The sequence below is a fragment of the Zosterops lateralis genome (genome assembly GCF_965231275.1).
Source record: "Zosterops lateralis genome assembly, chromosome: 1".
In the NCBI taxonomy this organism is placed as follows: domain Eukaryota; kingdom Metazoa; phylum Chordata; class Aves; order Passeriformes; family Zosteropidae; genus Zosterops; species Zosterops lateralis.
Genome location: NC_139762.1, coordinates 4,029,811 through 4,055,942, shown reverse-complemented (window position 1 = coordinate 4,055,942; position 26,132 = coordinate 4,029,811). Strand labels below are relative to the sequence as shown.

The 26,132-nt window shown below is 39.7% G+C and overlaps 1 protein-coding gene across 4 annotated transcripts in view; it reads left to right on the top strand.

Annotated features, from left to right (window-relative positions):
• Positions 1 to 26,132, top strand: part of ADCYAP1R1 (ADCYAP receptor type I) — a 110,792-nt gene that overhangs the window by 62,919 nt on the left and 21,741 nt on the right. For all 4 annotated transcript variants that reach the window (XM_083872095.1, XM_083872094.1, XM_083872093.1 and 1 more), the window contains exons 4-12: positions 4,864 to 4,899; positions 5,515 to 5,556; positions 7,635 to 7,738; positions 8,579 to 8,676; positions 9,143 to 9,275; positions 12,229 to 12,382; positions 18,395 to 18,455; positions 22,968 to 23,037; positions 24,882 to 24,973. In XM_083872095.1, coding sequence (XP_083728221.1) covers positions 4,864 to 4,899; positions 5,515 to 5,556; positions 7,635 to 7,738; positions 8,579 to 8,676; positions 9,143 to 9,275; positions 12,229 to 12,382; positions 18,395 to 18,455; positions 22,968 to 23,037; positions 24,882 to 24,973 — 790 coding nt within the window. The remainder of the gene's footprint in view (positions 1 to 4,863; positions 4,900 to 5,514; positions 5,557 to 7,634; positions 7,739 to 8,578; positions 8,677 to 9,142; positions 9,276 to 12,228; positions 12,383 to 18,394; positions 18,456 to 22,967; positions 23,038 to 24,881; positions 24,974 to 26,132) is intronic.

Here is a 26,132-nt window from a genome sequence, read left to right as displayed (position 1 = left end):
GGACCCAGGAGAAGCCACAACTTTTCTGGAAAACACAAAGAGCCATGACAAAGGAGTTGGGATGGTTGGGTTATGTGTGTGTGGGATCATGTGTGGTGCAGGCACAGGACCAGGCAGAGGGCTGATGTCCCTTCTAGGGAAGCAGCGGGCAGGGGATGAAACAGAACCCGTGTGGGGAGCTCAGAGAGCTGCAGAAAAGCTGCTAAGTAGCCTGCTGCTCCTGACTGTGGCTCTGCCAGCCGGCTGAACAGATTGCTGGAGCAGGAGAGCAGCAGGCAGCCTGGGGAAGGCAGAGAGGAGGCTCAGCGTGGTGGATGCCACCGAGTCGGGCGCGAGAGCTCGTTGGTTTATTTCACGTTCAGAAACGGAATGTCAAACCTCCAATCAGTGCTATATAAAACAGGAAACAAAAAAAAATTAAACTCCTGCCCGGCCACCTTGTTATCCACATAGCTGGACAGCAGGATAACAAGGGGTTGTGTTTTCCACAGTCTCTCCCTGCCTCAGTCACTGCATTTTCTGTAGGGACACAACGTGCAGTAAAAACAGTGCAGGCTTTCTATGTTGATCTTAATGTATCAAAACCCAAAACCTTTTGGAGAATTACATTTGTGGGGCAGCTCTCCAACCCACAATACTGACCTGAGAACAACAGGACTAGGGGAGAAGTGTGGGCAAGCCAATTCAGGACCAAACAGCTTTGGAAGCCTTTCATCCCCTCCCGCTCTGCCACTAATAAGGGACAAACGCTGGAACAAAAGGGTTAAATGCAAGTTGTGTTCAGATAAACAAAGCCACGGGAGGCCAGGCAGGTGGAGAGCAGCCAGCACAGATTTGGCACCAAGGAGGAGATCTAAAAGGCTCTGAGGCTCATGGTGCACAGGCTGGTTCTTGGCTTCAGCTCCCCCATCCCTGGCCACTTTAAATCAGGAGCAATTGCTGTCGTCGAGTTTCTCATCAGTTGTTGCATAGTGAGGGGTGAATTATGAGTTCTGTGTCTCAGTAAATAAAAATCAAAGAGGAAAGTCTGATAAATGTGCAAGAAAAGGGCAGGAAAGTTCTGGGTCTCTGCCACCAGCTCTATGGGGAGTCATTGGCAAGTCCTTGGAATTTTTTTTTCCTCCCTCTTTTACCTCTTCATGCAGAAAACAGAAATAAGGAGTATTTTCTGTACTTGGTCTTTGGAATTGGTCACTCAGCATTCTGATAGATCTTCTCTAGGATCTCTAAGCAGTGCTGCAAATAACAACTAATTAACAATGTCAATTAAAGCATTAATTGTAGATTTACTTCCCAAAGAGTGACACTTACTTAAGTCTGGTCAAGCAGCAAATAACGGAGCCTGTCAATACACTGGATAAACCATCCTGTGTCGAGGATTACAGCAGCTTCCTCGGGAGTTTATTGACTGATAAGAGCAATTATTGATTTAATAAGTGCTGTTCTAAAGCACTGTTTGTCTGCTGTTGTGTCCATATTTCCATAGTTTGGAGTCAACTACGTGTGAGAAGCACAGATGTGATTCAAATAAGTCATAAAATCATGACATTTAAGATGTTATTATAATAGAATTATGGAATTATAGAATTAATTATAGAATTATAAAATGGTTTGGGTTGGAAAAGATCTTAAAGCTCATCCAGTGTCACCCCCAGCCATGGGCAGGGACACCTTCCACTATCCCAGGTTATTCCAAGCCCTGTCCATCCTGGCCTTGGACACTTCCAGGGATCCAGGGGCAGCCACAGCTTCTCTGGGCACCCTGTCCCAGGCCCTCCTCACCCTCTGAGTACAGAATTTCTTCCTAATACACAACCTAAACCTGTTCACTTTCAGTTTCAAGCTGTTCCTCCTTATCCTGTCATTACGTGCTTTTCTCAAAAGTCCCTTGTAAAAATAACCCTTGAATTAAACCCCTGAAAAATGTGTTCCCAGTGAAAATGCAGATGAAAATCATATTTTATTTATTCTTCATTTCCGAGAGAGCAATGCATTTCATTAGATCATTGTATAATCATACAAATGAGCTTTCTCTTCTTCGTCAGTGCAGTCAAACACACCAATTTCTCATTGTTTGTGTCCTAAGAGTTGAAAAACAGGAGGGTTTGTGGGAAAGCCCTCACAGTGAGGGGTCCTGTGGTCCTGTCCACTCCATCACTGACAGCAGAGTAAATTTACTGAGTAAATTTACTCCCTAGAGCCTTAAAGGCACTGAGGTAAAAATATAACCCAGAAAAACAACGTTTTGAGGTAATATTTTGAAAAATGAGAGTGACTCCTCTATGTCTGGGATTCCTTACAATCCTTTAGATGCAAGGTCAGCTCTTGTCCCTCTCTGTAAACATGTTAAATGTTGTGCACAAAACAAATACACTTGAACTCGATTTCATTCTCAGATGTGAGAGAACAGCACCAGTGCCATGGATTTCTGTCAAGTAAATTTCCATCTTTTGCTGCAGGACACAGAAACTTGCACTGTCTGAGGGCAGGGCAGCAGCAGCAATGTGCAGGAATTCCAAGGCATATGGTGGCTGTATGTTCCCTCATGTTTCTTATATATATAAAAATATATTTGTTTGTATATATATTTTAATATATAAATAAATCTCTCTATAGAGACATAAAATATCTGTTTGTATATATAATATATAGATATACAACATGTAAAACATTTAACATAAAATATAAAATATAATACATTAAATATATTATACAAAATAAATACATAATATATAATATATTGCATAATACATATTACATAACATACAATGTATAACATATATAATATATAATACATAACATACATTATATAATATGTAACATATAATATTATATATTATTATATTATATATGTTATTTTATACTAGTATGTTATATACTATTATGCTATTATATTATATATATATATTATATTTATTTTATTAAATTATTTATATGTGTTTGTATATGTATGTATATATACAGACATATTTAACATATTTTTATCTATATATATTTAAATAATTACGTACAAATGCAAAAATCCATCCATACACCCACAAATATAATTGTATATGTGTTCATTTTATTGCATCATTTAATAGATGAACTTTGACTTTTTGTTGTAACTCAGGACATGATGTTCAATGTAAATCTAATTAACTTCCTTGCATCTTAACTTATTAGTGAAAATTGAGTTGATGAATCAAGCCTAAAAGCCTGTACAGACAAATGTTGTACTGGAATTTTCTCCAGTACATTAGTTAGGACTCAGATATAGAAATATATGTTAATGAAAGCTGGTTTGCTCCTACAAATCAGAAAATTAATGTTGTTAGAAATGTGATTCTCTTCATAATGTCCAAACACAGTGAAATGTCATAATAATTTCAGTATGTATACAAACATATTTCTATAATGAGCCTGCATAAAAACGGCATTGATGTGTTTTAACTGTTACTATGGATGCCATGAAAGTAAAAATGAACTAATACATAATATTCTAACATCAATGACAGTAACTGCTTTCTATATTTTGTGGGCTTGAAAGTTGTGCCAGTTGTCCTTGGTGTGCAGCAGGACAAGGATTTGTTTTGTGTCCCTGCTGTGTGCAGAGAGCTCAGTGACACTGACTGTGAGCTCAGAGCTGCACCCCTCGGCCACCACAAAATATGAAATACATGGAAATGAAACTTAGGGCGTCAGATTGATGTTTAATAATCCATCCAAAGTCACAATACAGCCTGCCTGATGCTTCAGATGAGTTTTCTGTACTCCCACCATCATTTTCACATTAAACCCTCTTTTTTCTGCCTTAAGAGGTATAAAAGCACATCTGATTTACTTTAGAGGAGACACAGAAATCAAGGAATTTCAGATTATTATGTGAATTATAAAATAAAAATCCCCATATTTTATGCTGTGCTGAAAAGCCTCCCGTTATTATTTTATTTCTTTAGGTGCTTTCTCCTCTCCCATAGGATCAAAATCAGTGTTTTCTTGGATTTTTCTTTTAGCAAAACCCTTCTCACACAATTTGGAGAGGGTTTTTCCAATCCCTAATTTACATTAGACCACCAGGGTTAAAGGGAGAACAACCTGAAGCCCTGTGGCCTCTCCAGAAGGTGCAGAACTAAATGATGTGGACATTTATCCTGCTGGAGTTGTCAGTGAAATGTTGGGGACGTTTTTTCCCTGATTTCTGGGGCACGGTCAGAGCGATTTGCTCAGTTCACGGTGCAGCAGCTCCACTCCCTGGCTCAAGGCAGCTCCTCCTTCTCCTCCTGCATCCCCAGCTGAGCCAAAATCCACCCAGGATTCAGCAAAGTCGGATTTTCAGGCCAATTCGGATTAAATATCAGGCACAGAGGGTTGGGAGGTGCGTTTGACATCGTTCCAGCAATTTATTTTGGAAGAGTAGAAGAAAGGGAAAGGGAGATTTCTAATATAAACCAAAGATTTTACCATTTCCCACTGTGATAGTTGTGGTTTTAGAGTGTTAAGCAGTGTGGATTTGGGCACATTGTTTTGGAAATGTGTGAGTCTTTCTTAGTTCAGAACATTCCCCTAAATAATAATCTTTTTAAAAATCCACAAAACCCTCCTACATTCATTTTTCTTATTCTTCCTAGAGTCTGATGGACCTTTCTGATAACCATATATTTAACAATATGTATATTTAACAATATAACAAAATAACCATTTTCTGAAAACCTATTTCCACTCATAAATACACAGGACTAATGCAGAAATAAAGATTTAAACTTGCAGTTCTTCTCTGGGCTGTGCTACATCCATTCCTCTCATGGGAGTCAAACTTTGATCAAAATTAAATTGCAGCCTATTATCATTATGAATTAATTTTCTTCATTCTTCTAATTTCAGGTTGGGAAGTGGATAACTTGGGGCAAACCCATGCAGGTAAGAGCCAGTTGTGCTGCCAACATCCTTGGTACTTCTGTTCTCAAAAATTGTGTGCACATGATAATTTCAGATTATTAAAATTGTCTGTGTATCAACCATTATGACAGTGATTCATGTACTTAACTGTAATACTTGCACAGAAAGTGAAGTGAAAAATCTCATAAGTCTCTATAAATCAATGTGATTTTACCTAAAGCCACAAAGTTAAACCATCTCATTTAAAACAATTAGTCACTGCTCTTTGTCACTGATGGATGGAAATAATTTTTCATTAATTCTCTGAAAACTGGTCCTATTTAAATACCTGAGGATCATAAATGTAAATCCCTACAGAAAAAAATATTTGACTTCTATATTTTTGCAATAAACTTTGCTCCTGTTTATTGTATGTGGTTTTAGTTCTAAATTTAGAAGTTCAGCTTTGATTTAAACTCTCAAGTAAAGCTGTATTTACTTCCCAAGAAGACAGCACCAAGTATTTATTGCCTTTGGGCTTGATCTAAACAAATAAAAATCAATTGCACTCCATTCACTGATTTCCACAGAGACCAGTTTGGGCTCTAATAGAAAACACAATCAAAACAATTTCATACCCAATTTCCACTTTTCTAGGTGATTATGACCTGCTGGAAAGCACAGCCCAGTCTCTCCTAGGTAAGAAACAAAACCATGGAAATTTTTGTCTCTCTTTTTATTTATATTTGTTAAAAAGGAAGCTCTCAGCTTTTTTTTTTTTTTTTTCTTTTTCCTGCAATTTTGATATTATTTCCTAATCAGTTCTAATAGTTATGACATTTTCTCTTCTGTTATTTTCAACAATATTATGAAAATTTATTCCTCCTCAATTAAACCTTGCAATCTAAGAAGTGTGCTGCTAGAAATTATATCTACCTGCTTAACAGTAATTACTAAATGGTGTTAAATGGAGTCAGCACCATGATTCAGTGGGGTGTTTTTTCCCATGGAAAACTAGAGATGAATGTGCAAGAGTAATTTAACAAAAATTGCCAAGTAATGCAATGTTCTTAAATAAATTCTATGATTAAAGAGATAGATTCTGCTGCATGGATGGCAAACAGATTCTCTAAAATAAGGTTAAAAATGAGGTTATGAGAGACTAAACTGCTCTAAGAATGCGAAGCAGCACAACTCTAATAGCAAAAAGCAAACCCAAAACTTGGAAATTCCCATCAGTTTTGGTCAAGGTGCAACTGAAACTCCAAAAAGTGTGATAATTTGATAAATTCAGGCTGTTCCTTTGTGCTGCAGAGGAACAAGGGCAGCAGCAACCCATCCCTAATATTTTAGGAAAGCCACTGAGCTTTGGGAAGAATATTAGGAGGAATAATGGGGCTTCAAAAGAGCCTCACAGGGGCTGTCCCACCTCAGACAGCTTTCTAGGTAAATGTGTGTCAGGACATTCTTCCTCTTCTGCCCCCAGCTCTTCATTCCCAGTATGGTTTTAAAGCCTAAGTGTGTCAGTGAAACCATTTAAGAGCTGGTTCTTATATGAGATTAGCCAAAAAAAATTACGGTATTTAAGCCAATATTTGCTTAAAATTAAGGTTATAAACCAGGATTGGGATAATTAATAAGACAGAGGAATGTGAGAAACTTTGAATTCACCAACTGAGGCCACTCTGGGCATCTGGAGATGGAAAAGAACACATTGCCATGAGGAGATTCCCAGTCCATGTTCCTTTGTTTTCTGCAGACCCTTCCCACAAAGTCACTCTGAGATCAGAGCCTGGGCTTGGAGATAAATGAGTGGGATGTTGTTTTATCAGCCTGCAGGAGAGCAATCCAGCTGCCTCTCCATGGATATATAATGTTTATCTGAGATATCCCACAGGATCCTGGGTGTCTTCCAGCACCTGGGCCAAAAATTCATGTTAGCCTGGTGTCTTCTTGTCATTGTTAGGGCAGACATGACACACAGAGTGACATGGTATAATCTTCAGAAGGTTCAAAAAGCCCTTTATTATAGTCCCATGCTGTCTTTTATACAGTTTTTACAAACCTCGAGGCAAGTTCTAATTGGTTCATAGCTTTCTTGTAATTAATCTATTGGTTAGTAAAAGGTATTTTCCATCAAATCTATCTATTCTCAGATTGTTGACATATTTTCTTTACTGACTCTCATGGGACAAAGCCCTTGTTATTACAGGTGCACTTATTTTTTCACCCTCAGAATAGATTTTTGTGTTAAAGGAACTTCTCATTCTCAAGACAGCTTCATATGGAAACTTACAGATTACTTATTAGCTGCACTTAGGATAAATGACAGGCCAGATTTTTACCCTATTCCAACATTTTCTCACCAGTCCCATGTGTGGGCCTGAGATATAAACCATTAAAAATAGCACAAAGGGCCTGTTGGCCATGTGGATTGAAGATATTTTCCTCAAAGCTGTACTCCTGAGATGCCTTTTTGACAGAAATGGACATTTAGCTGACTCCTGGTTTAGGAATCTACTTGAGAATGAGATTCTTGGAGACACTGAATGTACTGATAAAATATTTTTCCTCTCTGGTGACCAAGTGTAGTAATAGCCATCCATAGATGCCTGGATCATTAAAGACATAATTCAATTTCCAGAATTAAGTCTGTGGATAGGCAGACAAGCAGTGCTTCCAGCAGAAATGTGGGGTTTTCATTGCACCAAGGGGAGGAATGGGATATCTTGGGGATTTTTCTTGTGATGTCACATTCCCACCTGCCCTTGGCACAGGGGACATCAGCAGGAATTGCACTGAGGATGGCTGGTCTGAACCTTTCCCTCATTATTACGATGCCTGCGGCTTCGATGAGAACGAAACAGAGTCCGATAACCAGGTGGGAATTATTCTCATAATTAAAAACAAATGAAGGGGGGAGAGGGGAAACAGCAGACTGCTTTCTGTCCAGCCTCTGGTCATGTTCTTGACTGATTATGATTAGAACAAACAATCAGCTGGACATAAAACTGTGAGAGGTGAGATCTGACTCCTTCCTGAGCCTGAATTGAGTATTTATAGAAGATGAGCTTTTAGTGTTGATGTAGCTTGGAACTTCTGGAATTTCAGGCTTGTAGCACAGGTTCCATGCCTGAGGTGTTTTGGTTTTCTGAAATTCTTTTCCCAAAGAATTTTCTGTAAACAGGAGAAATGTTTTTGTAACTGTATCTATATTATTCATTCTTTTTCCTAAGAGAGACTTCTTCTTAATGTCCCTCTGCTCGGACCAACGTGATTGGAGAAGTTTGCCTTTGTTACACCAATCAAATTGGTCTGTGTAAAATAATATAAAAAGCAAACACATCCCAAAAAATAAAAGAGTCATTTTCAGCCTTCTAAATCTCAGAGTCTGTGTCATTGTAGTGTAAAACAGCATCACAGGCTAAGCCTCAATTCTACCCCTGTTGATAAATAATCTCTTAGTCAACTGATTTTTTGGGTTTTTTGTACAGATACTTATTAAAAAAATATAAAGAGAGGCTTTTCTAGCTCACTGATAAATAACCCAATGGTGTGCAGGCCCAGCCATAGAGCAGAGCTTGACATTCAGTGAGACCTCAGGGGAAAGGAGGACAAACCAGGCTGTCTGAGACACAAACCCTGCCTCTGGTTCCCCCTGCACTCTGGCAGGTGTGTGGCTGTTGATGAGGGTTTAACCCTGTGTTTTTTGCCTCCCAAGGATTACTACTATCTCTCGGTGAAGGCTCTGTACACGGTGGGATACAGCACGTCCCTGGTGTCCCTCACCACTGCCATGGTCATCCTCTGTCGCTTCAGGTGAGTGGGGACACCAGCCCTCAGCTGCCCAGGCCCTGGAGGAAGGGAGCTGGAGCCCAGCTGCCCCAAACAGAGTGAAAGGTTTTATCTCACTTTTAAGTAAAGTAAGAATTTACTGAGTTGCTCCCCCAGCTTGGACACGCTCCAGAAATCACATTTCAGCAGAGTGTAAATGCAGCAGGAGAAGCTGTGGGTCTGGTTTATGAAACTTCACAAGTTGCACTGGGCTCATTCTGTTGTCTGTTTTATGCTTCTCTGCATCCTTTTACAATAAAATCCCCAAACCCTCCTCTTTCTCAGGTTTAGGGTCAGTACTAACCCAGTCTTGGCTTAGATGTTGCTATTTTTAGCACCAAGGTGCTCTGCTCAGGTGAGTTCAGGCCCACTGTGCCATTTCCACAAAGTAAAATTATTTTCTTCTTTATTTTTCTTTTTTTCCTCCCCTCCCTTCCTCTCTCCTCTCCAGGAAGCTTCACTGCACTCGAAATTTCATCCACATGAACCTTTTTGTTTCATTCATCCTCCGCGCAATATCTGTGTTCATTAAGGACGGGGTTCTTTATGCTGAGCAGGATGGAAACCACTGTTTTATCTCCACGGTGAGTCAAACTGACACCAAATCCTTCTCCTTCACTTTTCTTCAGCACGAGATAACAAAAAGCAGAGGGGCAGGCAGCAGTCTGTGGAGTATCATGAGCTGAGGAGTTGTTAGGGGAAAGGGTATTTGGTGTTTAACTTCCCTCCCAGCTCACAGCCAGACTGGATGTTTCATCTCACGATGTCACCAGACTCCTTTAGAACAAACCCGCAGCTTTTATTTTCTGACTCTGCCCTGATTGTTCCTGCCTTCCCCAGATCTGCTCTGTGATAGGAGGGATGAGAGCAGACATGAGCAATTTCCTTCATCTGAAGGGTCTGGTTTTCCTCCAGAGCCTCCTTTGCTCTGGATGCCAGGCAGAGTCACATGAAAACAGGGTGACCATTCAGACACAGAGGATGCACCTGATGGCCACATTCTCAGAAAATCATCAGCATTTCCCACATCTTTGTCTCTTAAATATGTAGTTCCATGCAGAACACTCTTTCACTGATGCATTTAGCATTTATTATGTGTAAATCCCAATTCCTTTCACATTTATGACTAGTATTTGATATAAATCAGCTCACTGGGTGTAATTATGATAGAATTACAAACTGAGCTCTCCTTTATCCATCCAGTTATGAGCTCAATTCCTTGTGAGTCACTTCCACAAGGCAAGTGCAGCTGTGTAGTTTCTTAGTCAGCCTTTTCTTTGTCATTGAAACTAGTTCTTGCTCTCAGTTCTTCTCCATGAGGCAGCTGAAGCCATGTTAGGTCTGTAATTTGTTCCTGCCAATGGTGGCATCTGCCTCTTTGTTTGGAAACACTTAAAGCATAAAACATGTTAAAGTCAGCCATTTTATGACCAGATCTTCAGCCTGGGTAGAGCTTCCATGATGAAACTGGAGATCTGATGGTTTAAACAGCTTGATGGTAGGTTTGGCCCAGAGGATGAAGTCAAAGTGGGAACCAATCACTGCCTCCAGCAGGAACTTCCATTTTATACACAGATTCTGCTTGGATTTGTTGGAAAATCCTACTTTTGTAGGAGTAATGGCATCTCACTGGGGTGCAGCACTGGAAAGATCAGTGTGTCCAACTCTCACAGGGTAGAGCTTGGTTGCCATCTTAGGCCTTTGTCACAGAATCATTTGGGTTGAATAAAAACCCTGAAATTGAGTCCAACCATTCTCAAGCACCATCAAACTTCAGCACTAAACCACATCCCCAAGTGCCACATTTACACATCTGTTAAACACCTCCATGCATGGTGCCTCCACCACTGACCTGGACACTGTTCCAGTGATTGACAATCCTCTCAGGAAAGAAATTTTCCTTAATACCCAAACTAAACCTCCCCTGATGCAATTTAAGACAATTTCATCTTGTCCTAGCATTTATTACCTGGGAGGAGAGACTGACCTTGTTACCACCTCCTGTCAGGGAGTTGTAGAGAGCAATAATGTCCTCCCTAAGCCCCCTTTTCTCAAACCTAAAGAACTTCCTTTCTTTAATTTTTTTTTTAACTTTATTTCTAGTTTTCATTTTCCTTAGTTTGCACCTTCCCCTTCCTGTCCATGAATGAAAGCTTCCATTTTTTTTTTTATTTTTTTTTTTTTTTTTTTTTTTTTTTTTTTCACAGCTGATCACTCAGCCTCCTTTTTCCTCACAATTACTTCCATTTTCTGTCCTTGATTGACAGCACTGATGATGGATGGCAAGAAAGTGCAACTCCCAGCTGCACACAGGAGGGTTCATCCTTTCAGATCCCACTCTCAGGGCTTTCCACAGTCATCCTGCCATTTCACATCCCTCTCTGGGTTTCTCGGTACACAGCTGGATTTTTTTTCATCCCTGCATTTAATCCTGGAAGGGGGCTTAAGTCCAGTTCACTGTGGCTGTCAGCCCTCAGCAATACAGGACATGCTCAAGCTGCTCTGAAATGTTCCTTGACCACTTCCCACTGGTAAAATTGGCTTCTTCCCCATCCAGGCTTTGCTGTCTGAGTGATACTTGACATTCTTCACATTCTTTAAAACCTTCACTGATATAGAGTGTAGTGAGCCCAGTGAAGATGTATCAGGTCTGAGGGTTGACCTGCAGCCTCCCAGAGTGGCTTAATAACAGTGAGACAACTTCTCTGGACGTGCTTTGTAAAAACAAAAGGTTTTAATAATGACAAAAATAACAAACAGTATCAAACAAAAGAAATATAAGTCCACCGCCGTGTAGAGAGAACTCCTGCATGGGCTAAGACAGTCCAAAAAAAGCACTGAGCAGTTCTGGGCAGTCTTTTAAGTATTTAATTGTTTAGGTGGGCTTTTTAGCACTTTACCCAATGAAATTGGCAACAGGTTTTGAGGTGCAGGTCCAGGTATCCAACTGATATCTTGCTTGGCCAGCACCAGGCCAGTTACTGAGAAAAGAGAATTGAAGTTTCTTAGGTTCTTTACCTTATAAGAACAGCAAGGGATGAGTCTTAAACCTTTCCCTACATGGAAACACCTGCTGGGGTGTGGGGTGCACTGTAACCCTGGTTCATGCCTGAGATGTTTTGATTTTTCTGAAATTCCTTTCCCAGGGAATTTTCTGTAAACAAGAGACATGTTTTTGTAACGGCAAATTTGTTTACATATTTTCCCTAGAAGGGACTTCTTCTTGATGTCCCTCTGGTCTGACCAATGTGATTGAAGAGGTTGGTCCTCTTGTCACCCATCAAATTGATCTGTGTAGAATAGTATAAAAGGGGAGACACTTCCCAAGAATAAAGGAGTCATTTTCAGCCTTCTGAAGTGGGAGTCTTTGTGTCATTGTGGTGGAAAACAGCGTCAGTGCACTCCTACACTTCACCATTGAAAGTGTGTAACAGCAGCCCCAGCTCTTTCCAGGAGAGATTTGGAGAGGTTGAAAGGATTTCTTCTGTTAGGCTGAAGTGAGACAGAAATAACTTTGCTCTTCTCGATCCTCTGCAGGTGGAATGCAAAGCAGTGATGGTGTTTTTCCACTACTGTGTCATGTCCAACTACTTCTGGCTGTTCATCGAGGGGTTGTACCTCTTCACTCTGCTGGTGGAAACCTTCTTCCCAGAGAGGAGATATTTCTACTGGTACACCATCATCGGCTGGGGTAGGTGGCACTGCTTGTCTCACTCGTGTCTGGGTGTGCAGGGTGACTCCACAAACCGTGAGTGGCATTTCCACATCAGGTTCCAAACTATGATTTTAGTCTTCTCAGAGAAGTTCTGTTGCACTGCACCAGGCAGATGATTCTATAGAAGGAAAAGGGTTCCAGTTTCACCCCAGGGACTTGTAAGGGGGGAATGCCAGAAATATCTTTGTTTTTCCTGACAGTAATTGGCTTAATGCCAGGATAAAAAACACTGACAGGTCTCTTTAGCTGTTCCTCAGGAATGTATCTGGATTCTATTGACAAGCCAAATTGTGCCTCCTAAAACATCAAGTATTTAAGAAGGAGCACAGAGGTGCTCATTGCTTTTTGGGGTGTCTTAGGTTCAGATGCTTCTCTGGCACCTGCACACAGCTTTTGTTCTTTTGTTTCTGTATTGTTTGTTACTTTCTCTCTTATTAAAATGTTTGCTTTACAAAACACACCCAAGGAGCCATCTGGCAATATTATTAGGCCAATCTGGGAGGCTGCAGGTCAACCCTCAGACCTGATACATCTTCACTGGGCTCATTACACTCTGGCCATGTACCGTATCAAAGTACCTCTGCAGCCCAAATTGTGCTGTGATTTTTTTGTGTGGCTAGAGTTGGAGGACGCCACATCCCTCACTGAGGTGTAATCTGCAACAGAAAATTGCCTTCCACGAGATACGATCTCAACATCGACTTCTTCAGCTTAATCAAATCTGCAAGGTTAAGTCCAGTCCATTTTCTAAGGCTACATTTGTGCCTTTCTTCAGATAATAACTAAATTGAAAATGTGTCCAAAGGGTATTCACATCTGCTTATCCTACCTGGATGGGAAATAAAAACTTGCACTGGAAAGGAAGGAGATTTATTTCAGAAAAGCCAGTTAAATGATGATAACCATGGTAATTATTTTTCATTCTGGCCTTCTGGATATAAATTGATTCCTGTGACACGTTAATGCGAGCAATCCTTTGCAGATGTTTTTGTGCAGAAGTCAGATGGTGAATGAATGAGATCACATTCATTTAAAATGTTCCCTGAGAAGGTTAAACTCGATTTTTATACTTTTAGACACTTCTGAAATAGAAATAATCCTGTGTATTAATGTGTAAAGTCTACACACAAACCCCATGCCTTAAACTACTCTCCTTTGGGAAAACAAAAAAAACAAAAAAAAACAAAAAAAAACAAAAAAAAAAAAAAACACAAAAAACAAAACAAAACAAAACAAAACAAAACAAAACAAAAAAAAAAAAAACCACCAAAAAAAACAAAGAAAAAAAAAAAAAAAAAAAAAAAAAAAAAAAAAAAAAAAAAAAACCCCAAAAAAAACAACTTACTTAGCCTGAACCTTCAAAAACTCAACAGATGGTCTTGTTTTTTCCCTCCTGAAGCAGCTGTACACAAACCAAAATTTTCATTTCCTGGCAAAGACTCCTGACAGTAGTGTGAAAAAAAAAAAGTGTTTATAAGGTATAGAGGTAGAGAAGGTATAGAGAGAAAGGAGTGAACAAATGATCATAAATAATCTGTGCCATAAAAAGGCTGTTTGTTGGAAATGGAGAGTTCCTGGAAAAGGCTTTTGAAAAAGAAACTATTGGAAAGGGTGTTCAGGGTTCCTTTTGTACCATCCACAGCTGTATAATCACATTATAGCTGAGATAAAAGTGATTTTCCAAGGAGAAATTGGGGGTTATGTACATGAAAATCTGACAATTAAGAAAGGAAGCAATGCAAAATTGCAAATCGTAAAATCTTTGTAATCTGGACATGAATCAGAGGTTGAGTTCCTTTAATTAAGTTTTCATATTTATAGATTTGTATGAATGTGAGAATACTGAAAACCAGCATTTATTAACTTCAATATTTTTGTTATTAGTCCTCGTAATGAATGAACTGTCCAGATGGATTCATTCTGTAATGAAACCTCAAAATATTTAGTTTTTAGTTGAGTGCCACAAATAATAACTGGCTGTTCAATTTATAGACTTCATAGAATCCCAGAATGGGTTTGGGTTTGAAGGGATGTTAAAGATCATCCTGTTCCACGCCCTGACATGGGCAGGGGCACCTTCCACTGTCCCAGGCTGCTCCAAGCCCTGTCCAACCTGGCCTTGGACACTTCCAGGGATCCAAGAGCAGCCACAGCTTCCCTTGGAATTCCATCCCAGCCCCTCTCCACCCTCACAGGGAAGAATTCCTTCCCCATCTCCCATCCAGCCCTGCCCTCTGGCAGTGAGAAGCCATTTCCTGTGTCCTGTCCCTCCATCCCTTGTCCCCAGTCCCTCTCCAGCTCTCCTGGAGCCCCTTCAGGTCCTGGAAAGGAGCTCTGAGCTCTCCCTGGAGCCTTCTCCTCTCCAGGTGAAAATTCCCAGCTCTTCCAGCTTTTCTCCACAGTAAAGGGGCTCCAGCTCTTGGAGCATCGCTGTGGCCTCCTCTGGATTCCTTTCAGCAGATCCATGTTCAGCTCGTCTTGGTGGGCACAACTCTCAAATCACTTCAAATTCAAAACAGCACCCATAATATCCATTAATAACTCTCCAGATTTGGATGGTTTTGTTGGTTTTTGTTTGAGTTTTTTAAAACAATTATTTTCTCATCTCCTGCATGTTTCAGCTGGACTCGCAGTTCCCTTGACCTGATGGGAACAATTGGCAATTTTCAAAGCCAACAGAGGCACTTGCCGACTCTGGATTTAATCCCTGGAGGGAAAAAGCAGCCCCTCAGTGATGCTGTTGTACACTACAATGACACAGACTCCGACTTCAGAAAGCTGAAAATAACTCCTTTATTTTTTGGACATGTCTCCTTTTTATACTATTTTACACAAACCAATTTGATTGGTGAAATAAAGATGAACTTCTTCACTCACATTGGTCAGACCAGAGGGACATCAAGAAGAAGTCCCTTCTAGGGAAAAAAATGAAAACATAGATACAGTTACAAAAACACATCTGTTTACAGAAAATTCCCTGGGAAAGAATTTTAGAAAGGTAAAACATCTCAGGCCCAATGGTAGGAAGATCCGTGGACAGCAGGGAGAAGGAACTCTGCAGACCTGAGATATTCTAGAAACACGTGGGTTATTGCAAGAGTCGTGGGTAAAAAGGGCTTTGCCTTCAGCCACCAGCCTGGGCTGGAGGGAACACCAAAGAGAGAGGGAGAGAGAGAGGGTATGAGGTAAGGGAGATAGCAGGGGTAAGGGAAGTAAGGGAACTAAGAGAGCTAGGGCAGGTAAGAGGGCAGGAGTCAGAGCAGTAAGAGCAGTAAGAGAGGTGAGAGAGGTAAGAGAGCACGAGGACCTTATTACAATCCATTATATCTCTTTTGTGTTGAATATTCTAATTTACAGTGACCAACTGAGATACAAAACCTACAGACTTTGCATACAGCTCATGAGAACTGCTATATTACAATATCATCCTATATTCTAAACTCTAAAGACTACTTTTCTTATCTACTTTTTCCCTGATGCCTTGGCAGGGTCAAGAGGGGCTACATCCTTGGGTCCTTTTGTTTTCTATCTCTCAGCCTCTCTCCAGCTCATCACTGTCTTCCTGCCTGCCATGATCACATCTCAAAGCTGCCCTTCATTTCTATTTCACTCACAGGTTTTACATCTCCAGTATTTCTTGCCAGGCAATCATATCCATAAGCCCTCCCTGTCCCATCTTTCCCAACACCAAAACCAGGGCTACACCTCAGCTCGGGGCTGGTGGGGAGGGAGCTGCACTGAGGCAGTGAGAGACAAGAGCTCAGCACTTTGCAGCATCTGGATGTGGATCTGTTTCTTCCAATGTGCTGAGTGTCCTCATCTTCAGGGATTAATGAGAGCTACACATGGCTCTGCTCACCCAGGCAGCTTGTTCTTCCTAAATCTGCAATATGCTGGTGAATTCTCTGGATAGGCTGCTGCCTTCCTGAGCTCTCTGTGAGTGCCTGCTCTTAAGTCAGAGTAGCACAAGTCAGCAAGAATAATTCTCAGCCTTTGGGGCTTCTCTGTTTTCTGACGTTCCTCAGAAGCTGAAAAGGAGGTGATGGAGAGATAAAAATCTTTTGATGCAAAGAGAAGTGCTGTGAGTATTTGTATATTCATACAGCAGATGGCTCAAAACTCCAAGCTGATCTGAAACGTGGGGATTTTAAACGTATTTTTATGGCACTTTTAGTTTTGATTCTGCCTTCCTGCACATTTTACAGGTTTGGAAAGCTATTCATAGCATCAGAATTTATATAGAGAGAACTAAATAAAACATGAGACATAAAACTAAAGACCTAAAGGCATGAAACTGTGTTTTATACAATCATAGGATGGTTTGGATTGGAAGAGACCTTAAAACTCATTTAATTCCCACTTTCTTTCCCTGGACACTTCCCACCATCCCAGGATGCTCCAAGCCTCATCCAGCCCAGCCTTGGACCCTTCCAAGGATGGGGCACCCACAGCTTCTCTGGGAAAATATTTGATATTTCAAGGTTAATTTGATAAAATTAAAAATAAAGTTTGCAATTTAAAAATTAACTTTAACTTGTTTTAAGGGCAAAAAGGGTTTTTCTCAGTGTTTTCTAGGTATTCACCTGTGAGAAAAGCAGACTTCAACTGAAATTAAACATGCATGATTTCTTCTCCTCAAAACCTGTCATTTTATTTCTTTTTATAATTTTCCTTTCAAGTTCTTCTCTGTATGGTTGTTTGAAGGAGAAGGGCTCCATCATTCACCCAGGTCTAACAGGGATATTTTTATTTCTGGTGGTGGGAATATGATTAGACAGAGACTCATCTAAGTGGGTTCAAATGACTGAATAATTAATGTGACATCAACACAGCCTTGCAAAATGTATTAAATATAATTGTTCCTGTCAAGTCACCACAGTCTTGCTCTGCTGGGGTTATCAAGGTCCTTGGTTTTTTTTGCTTTTTTTAACACTTTATTTTTTTCCAGTGGTGCCTGAACAGATGTCAGCAGTTTCTTAGTCAAAGATTTTGTTTTTCATACAGTGGAGATCCAACTTACCCAGAGTTGTCTTGCATAAATGCATTATTTTATAAAAATACTTCAGCTGAAAAAAATTACTCTTCTAGGATTTTCAGGAAGGATAATAAATCCAGATTTCTCAGTGGGTTCTAACTGTTTTAATTAAATTTGCATTTTATATGCATTTTTTGAAAGTGAAGAAATGTCTGATATAGGAATTAAATCCTTACTCCAATATTCTCTTTTTAGAGTCTGTTGTTTTGTTTTGGTATTTTTTTAATGAAAAAAATATTTCTGTGAGCAGAGGAAACTTCTCTTCTATGGATTTGCTTTGGTTGAATAAGTAGAGAAAAGCTGGTTATTTACACAGCAACAGAGAAAATACAACATATGTAAATAATTTAAAACAAAACCACAGAAGGACACACAGAATCCAGCAATGCCATTCCAGCTGAACATCTGGCACTGCAATTCTTGCATGATTCCAGTAGCTCCAGACATGGATGTGGTTGATTGTTTTTTGTCCAGACTTTGTTTTATTCTTCATGCAGCAAGATGCAGTAAAATACTGATCTGTTGATACAATGATATAAAATTAAAAAATATTTTATTATAAATAAATATCATTAAAACATAAATTATATATATTATGTATTATTTATATTATATATTTATTATGATGATTTATTTATTATTTATTGTTGATTTATAATTATATATTGTATGTTATTTACTTGTTATTATTTATATTTTTATAAATATATATCATTATAAAATAATGACCTGCCACAGCATCATTCTCTCCTGTCACCAGTTTTGCCCCTGCAATCCCACTCCTGATGGAGAGGGATGTTTCTGGATCTCTGAAATGACTCAATAAATTGCATTATCCCATGCATAAGTGTTGTTAGGGCACCAAACCTCAGTGGAGAGGTTGCCTAAATATTCCTTTCTGAATATCGAGTGTGTCTGCACTGTTAATGTGTCCCTGTCTTTGTCCTCTGCAGGTACTCCAACAATTTGTGTCACTGTCTGGGCAGTGCTGAGGCTTCACTTCGATGACACTGGGTAGGTGTTGCTGTGTGGGAGATGATTCCAGGGGCATCCAGCACCATGGGAAGGGTGACACAGGAATGTGGTGATTGCAAAACACAGAATCACAGAGCGACAGAATCCTTTAGGTTGGGAAAGACCTCCAAGGTCATCGAGTCCAAGCTGTGCCTGATCCCCACCTTGTCCCCAGCCCAGAGCACTGAGTGCCACCTCCAGGGGTGGGGACTCCAAACCTCCCTGGGCAGCCCCATCCAAAATTCAAAAACCCTTTTAGTGAAAAAATTCTTCCTGATGTCCAGCCTGAACCTCCTGTGGCACAACTTGAGGCCATTTCCTCCTGTTCTGTTTTCTCCTTTCATTTCTGACATCCATTTGTGTACAAACATAATTTAGGTTCAGGTTTCAAGCACTTTTCTGTTCATGGAATTACAGTTTGGTGTCTGTGCCACCACTGCACTGAGGAATTCCTAAAAGAAGATTCAGGCAGCAAACCTGTAAACCTGCAGCTGACCCCATTTCCCTGCTCCATTAAATTTCTGGAGTCCAGGGTATGGTTTGTCTCATCTTACAAGAGCTGTGAGTGGAATCCCATGAAATTCTCTGCTTCTTTCCCACTGATTGTGGAGGAAGATGAAGGTGGTGAAGTCAGCTGTGGAAATTATTGGAGATAAAATCTAATACAGTGAGGGAAATCTGCACAAGGCATTGCTGAGCTTTTATTTACCAGGGCAAATAGGAGTTTTGCTTCCCACTCGGGAGGGTTTTCCATGAGTTTTGTGGGGTAGATGAATAGGGATGAGACAGAAATCCTCATTCTGTCTTCTGTGTGGGAAAAAAGAGAATTAATTTATAACAAATTCAAAAGGGTAGGTCCTTCCCAAACAGTCTCTTTTGGTAGAGACAAAAAAAAAAAAAAAAAAAAAAAGCTGCAGATATGCTGTTCTAAAGGACCAGAAGGAAAAGCTGCTCCCAGAGCTGGAGCTGCATTTTTTGGTCGTCAGTATCTGCTCCAATAGAGCAGGAGGTGTGGCAGGCAGGAGTGGATGTGTATTTACAGCCTGAAAAGACAAACTTGGCAAAGCTTTTTCATGACAGCTATGTTTGAACCTGGTGAAATGTTAGAAAAAAAAATGAGGCAGACAGAGAAATATTTCAAAAATCAGTCAGTGGTACTTTGAAAACACAGAATTGAGGGAAAGGCACTTCATACCCAAATCCCATTTCCAAGTCATTGAGACTTATGCTTTAATTTTGCCTAATACTGGAGATACTTGGATGCAAAATTTCCATAAAACTCATTGTTCTGTCAGGTTTTCTTCATTCATGTTCTTTCAGACTCCCTCTGGAAAGCAAATAAAGCCTTGCCTCCACTGGGAATGCCAGTGCTGTGACCCAATGTTCTATTTTGACATTAAAACAAATTAAATCATTTATTTCCATACAAAACAAGCCAGAAACCCCTGTTGTGTCATTATTAGGATTACAGCACTGGCCCTGAGAGCACTAATTTCTTTTATAAGTCCAAACAGCCCTTGCATTTTGCAGGTAGGGAGAACATCTTGCAGAAGGAAAAATAATTAAAAAACAAAACAAAACAAAACAAAACAAAACAAAAATTCTTTTATTTAGAAAAGCTATTTAGCATGCAAGACATTTGGACAGGTTCTAGCTGAGAGTCTCAGTGGTTACTTTTTAAAAATCAGCCAGCATTGTTCTGGGAGTGGGGGAAAAGCCAGCACAAGCCTGAAAACATTGTGGAACACACTGAACTGGAAAACCACAGTGGCAAAGGCACGGACTGAAATCCAGGCTCAGAACCTGAGTCCCCTCCTGCCTGTTCCTTATGAAACTGGCAGAGCTCCCTCAACTTCAGCTCCTGACTTCCATCCCTGTAAGTGACAGGATCGAGGAGATAAATGCAGCTACTGGTTGATCCAGAGCTCTGATTTCAGTGGAATTATTCCAGAGATCAGACTCTGTCCTCTGCAAATGGAAGTCACATCTCTTCCCCACCCCACTGACTCCCTTCCCTCCATCCATCCTGGAAAAGAATAATTTCTTTTCATCCTGCCTTCAAGGAAACATTTGACAGAAATTAGGGAGCTTGTTTACACAGTACAGAAAATCTCAAATGTTCTGTCGTGCATTCCCACTTTTCTATCTGAAAAGGAGATGGTGGCTCCTTCCCCCACATTTATCCTGTAGGTGTCACAGGGACTGGACATCCTTGAAAGTCCTTGGAAAAAAAAACCTCTGTGTGAGCTTGACCTGATTTATTGTTGACATCTGCAAGGTGGAATTTGGGAATTGAGCTCGCTGGGGACATGTCCTGTAAAAACAGAGGAGGGGTCTAAGTAGAAGAAAAGGTCTAAGAAGAGGAGAATAAAAAAGCAGAGAGGTCTAAGAATAGGAATTTGTAGAGGATGATGGATCATCCCAGAATGCACATTTAAAACACCTCAGTGTGGGAAAAGGACACTCAAAACAACCTCCAAGGTTCTCTGTGCCCCAACCAGATTCTGGGATAATTAACTGGTCTCTACAATCCAGATAACTGGAATTAGAGGTGGATTCCTATCCCTGCAATTCCTCATTCCTACATGGACAAATTTCCATACATCAATATCTATTTGTACAGCTAAATTAATATGAGAATTTGTCCAGATTCTTCCAACATTGATCAATTCACTAAAGACTTTCAGGGCAGATTTGCTGTCCATCATAAGGAGGTTGAGCTCTGCAAAGAATGGGTAATTTTCACTAGACAACTCCTAATTCCTAAATGCATGCAAAGAATTTAAAATATAATTGGTGATTTTAGGTCCATACCATTGTTGATCACTGACAAAAAGCCTGATTTCCAGACTGTGGGTGAGGAGATCCCTCTGAGCATTTATCCCTTTTCAAATATTTTAAGTTGGGCATCCAAAGTGAGATAACTAGGAAATATTGATTTGCACTTGAAAATCTCAGTCATCAGCCCCTTAGATATTGGGTGATTTCTGTGCAAACAGAAGCAAAAATACATAATTTTGTGTAAATTTGACGCCCCACCTCTAAATTTTCTCAGTTCTCACCAGCTGCACCACACACATCCTTACTGCTGGTTTTATGGGAATCCAGTAAATTATTGTTCGTCTGAAGCAAATAAAAATTGTTCAACTGAAAATACTGAATATTGCTCAACTGAAAATACAAGTTTAAGTGAAATTTCTAAACCAGTCATCACTCAGCCATTTGGGATTTCTCCCACAGGCACTTTGATGCTGGGATTTTAGCTCTTCCTCCTCACTTTTACACGTGTATACAGCTTCGTTTAAAGATTTTCACTTTTCCCCCAGATGCTGCCACACAACCATTTAAATGACACACAAGTTGCATTAAGGTCTCATGAGACCAGCAGTGTTTTATTCCTGTGTGCTCTTCCCAATTGTTCTTTGGCATTTGACAAATGCGCCGTGACAGCCTCTGCTGGGACTTTGGCTCTTTTCCCAGCGAGAAGGAAAAACTCCTTCTCAGAACTGCAGGTACAATTTAGACAGATTTCCCTGAATTTATGTTTTTCTAGGCAGAAAATCAGGGGAAGAAAGTGGAGGAAAATGAAAGAAAATTTTTAGCTGACAAATTCTTGATGACTTAAAATAGTCGTGAAGACATTTCTCAATAATAAATAGTAGTCATTATGATAGTGTAGCAGGGCCTGGAAAATAAGATTCTTTTCATTATTATTGTTTTTCAAGCTCTAAAAATGTACGTTAACATTCAAACCCTCTATGAATATAAATCATATATTTGAATGTCCAAGTGCACCTGTGTGAAATAAACTTCTGCAGAATCCTTTGGTGATTTCAGAGGCAGATTTTAAATTCTGGGGTAGAAATGTAATTTTATTTATTTATGATTATTCATTAGCAACAGCTTAACAAAGGAGCTGACCCCAACTGTTGCCCAGTATTTGATCATTCTCAGATAAATTCTGGATAAGACTTGAAACCCAGTGACTGGAAAATCATTCTAATATGTGAATGCAACCAGGATCCTGGTGTATTGGAAATGTATAAAATTCCTTGTGTCAGGGACAGAAACCCACATTCATATCTGCTAACCCTGGAAAAATAAGTGAAACATCAAACTTTGGAATAACGATCAAAAAAACCCCACATCCATTGGTGTATCTCTTTTTTTCTTTTTTTTAGGGGCAGATTTACAGTTGTATTATAGAGACAGAAATACATATAAAGGGTTTTCCAAACTACCTAAGCTGTTTAATAGGAAATACCATTGAAACTTCCACAAAAAAGCCACTCATTTTACTTCCAAATGGTTGTGGAAAGGCTGTAAAAGAAAGCCGCAATCAGACAAAGCAAAGAACTATCACTTCCAACTTTGATAAAATAATTTAGGCTGCAAAACCAATCTCCCACATTCTGCCTCCTTAAAAACAGTTGTAAGTTCATGAATTTCACTGTTGTGTCTTGTTTTCTTTCTTTCTCTTTCCCCATCCCACTCTTTCCCTAACGGCTGCAGCTGCTGGGACATGAACGACAACACTGCCTTGTGGTGGGTGATCAAAGGTCCCGTGGTTGGGTCAATCATGGTGAGTAGCCCCTGGAGAAGCCTCTTCCTCAGCTCTCCTGAGGACAAATTACCAATTTAAACACCTTCAAATAATTTACAAACTGTGCTGACATCCCCGTGCTGGGCTGGTGGGCAAATTCTCAAAATTTCCATCGTTTGCCGCCCACAGTGCCAAGGAATTTCATTGTTAATAAGGATTAATACAAATTAAATGATGGAGCTCTGCCTGCAAGCAAAGACCTTGTAGGAAAGGAGTTTTTCAGTTGCTAAAACACAGACACAAATGCCATGATTAAGACCCCAGAGCACATGGAACATTTGCCTGGGGCTGGCAGATGTGTCACAGGATGTATGGAAATTCTGGGCAGCTGAAGGCCAAGTGGGACAATCCAGGGCATCCAAAACAATATTAAATGTCAGCAACCAGGAAATTGGGCTTTTTCTGCTGAACGGGATTGATGTTGCTGAAGTTATTTATCTTAGATTTAAAATAGCACTTGGTTATAGCGCAAGATGTTGAATTGTCAGCAAGGTGTCTGAGATTTCTTTGATGGAACTCTTGGATTTGGCTCAAATTTTGTCAGATTCCTGCACATGGAGAACTGAGAGGTTCAAAAGTGCCCTGTTTGGGCTCCACAGAATAGCTAAAATTGGAAAGGATCACTAGAAGTAATTTAATCCGACCTCCCTGTTTAAGCAGGGTCCCCTATAATGTATAATTCAGGTTTGTGTACTGATGGATTTGGAATATCTGAAGAGAAGGAGATATTCTGGTGCTCAAAATAACATGGGGTTTTAAAATGTTGCTGGGCTCCTGCTTTTTAGGGAAATAAATTGAGCCCCTGGACAATATGGTCAGTGGCGCCTGAAAATCTTGGGCTTGCCACATGTAAGTGTCTCGTTCTGGTCACCCTAAGTCGCCCTCCACACTCCACAAACAGAACTAAGCAGGTTTTCAGTCACTGTTTTGGGAATCCAGCCATCCAGCTCACAGGTAACCAATAAAACAGGAGGTTTTTATTCTCCTTTAAAGTCTTTGGACAGCTCTGTAAAGTCGAGCAATCTCCAGATAAATCAAAGGTAATTCAGCCAGTTTCAGCACCAAAACAGAGAGGGTTCAATGGCCCAAGGTTTTTGTCCTTGTGTGAATTTCCCTGTTTTACAGGAGCGTTCTGTGAGGGATCACCTTCTGCTTGGGGAATCAGTTAAACCTGATTTCTATTGAGAGCATTAAAGAACCAAGCAAACAGCAAGGGACAGCTGGGCTTCTCCACCCCTTTGTAGTCCTCAGATCAGATAGAAACTGCTGGAAAAGATGCTCATATCGAGTTTCTGGTCTCTCTAAAGGAGTATAAGATTTTCTAACAGGCCAGCTTAAATTTTCACTGTTCTGGCTTTAAGAAGCTGCTAAATCTCAAGCCAAAGCAATGAAAAAAATGCTGATTTTATCATTCTCCAGGTTTTTAAAACCGATGGGAACTGTCAAACTGAGAAGTCCATTGGTCAGAGAATGGGGTTAAAAATGCCTTTACTCTCGAGGTCTTCATTTTATGATTTTTTTGTGCAGGCATTTTTCTTTTTACTATACACAGGCTGATAATGAAAAATGTTGAAACTTTTCCATTTATGTTTCTCTTCTCTCGTCTTGAAGCTGCAGAAATTCTGCCTCATTTTAGCTGCAGCAAGGGGGAAAAGACCCTTGTGAACTTTCCCCATTAATCCTGACCCTATAAAACTTTTAGACTGTGGTTTGAAGAAGAAAAATGGGATGTAACCAGCAAGTCACTGGGAATGCCTCATTCTCATATTTTGTAAAAGTACATCATTGTCATAATTTTTTCCTTCTTTTTTTTTTCTCCCCAGATAAACTTTGTGCTTTTTATTGGCATAATTGTGATACTTGTGCAGAAACTCCAGTCGCCGGATATCGGGGGCAATGAATCCAGCATTTACTTGTAAGTACAAACAAAGCAGCAATCAATTTAAGTTACTGATATACACATAGGAAAAACCCACAAAGTAAAAAAGAAACTTCAGCTGAATTAGGTTGATTTGGTGAAAAGAGTTGCAAAGTCTATTAAATTATTTGGGTTGATTTTTTACTTTAATTTTTTCAATCCATCAGCTGTGAAAGTGCATTTTAATGCCAGCTTTCACCCTTTTTTTTAAAGGCCTATAAAATAAGCATAAATACAAGATTAAAACCAAACCCAAACCAAATCGAATGTTTTTACATGTCAGTTATCTAAAAATTAACATCTTGACCAAGTATAAAAATTGTTGTTTTATTCATGGGATGGTTTGCTGTGCTTCATAAGTTCCAGGACATGGTTCAGAGTTCACTGAAATCAATGAGTTTTGGTGAAAAAGTTTAATTAACATCAGGCTGAATAATGGTGTAGGAAGATCCCCTAGACATGCTTATGTCCATGTTTCTTGTAAGCTTAAATGCATTCCACTTAAGCCAAACATTTCACACACACACACACTTAAAACTGTTTTAAAATGCACACAAATCCTAAAATTTCCCTCTAGATGTTGGTACCTTTGCGATTAATAAGGTTTTTTAAGTTGGAATCCTTTTTATTAGTTTCCACCTCATAAGAGGGCAGTTGAGGTGGTTTTCATCATCATTTTGAGTGCATGAAGTCATTCTGGATACAAAAATTACATTATCCTCTGGAATAACTAGGATATGGGGCAGCACATCTGGTGTTGGCCTAAACACCACACACATTTATTTAGGTTTGGGATTTGTTGTGAGCTTGGGTGTTTTGTTGAACACAAAGACATAGGAAGGACTATTTAATTTAGCACTAAATTCCTGGTGAAAATAGACAAGCTATGAACACCTTAAATAAAACTAAAAGATGTTAGGGTAAAGTAGGAGATGCTGCTTATTTTGTATCAGATAAAATTATCCAGTGATTAGTTTCACCCTAAGTAACCACAATCATAGTATAATGATGTCATCCATCTAAATGACAATTTTCAGGGAAAAATATGTCCTCCAGCTGCCTATTTTTCTTTTTTACTTTTTTTCTCCCCTGTTATCTAGTTTAGATTTGCATTAAATAAAAATATTTTCTACATCAATTTTCATGTCTGTAGCCA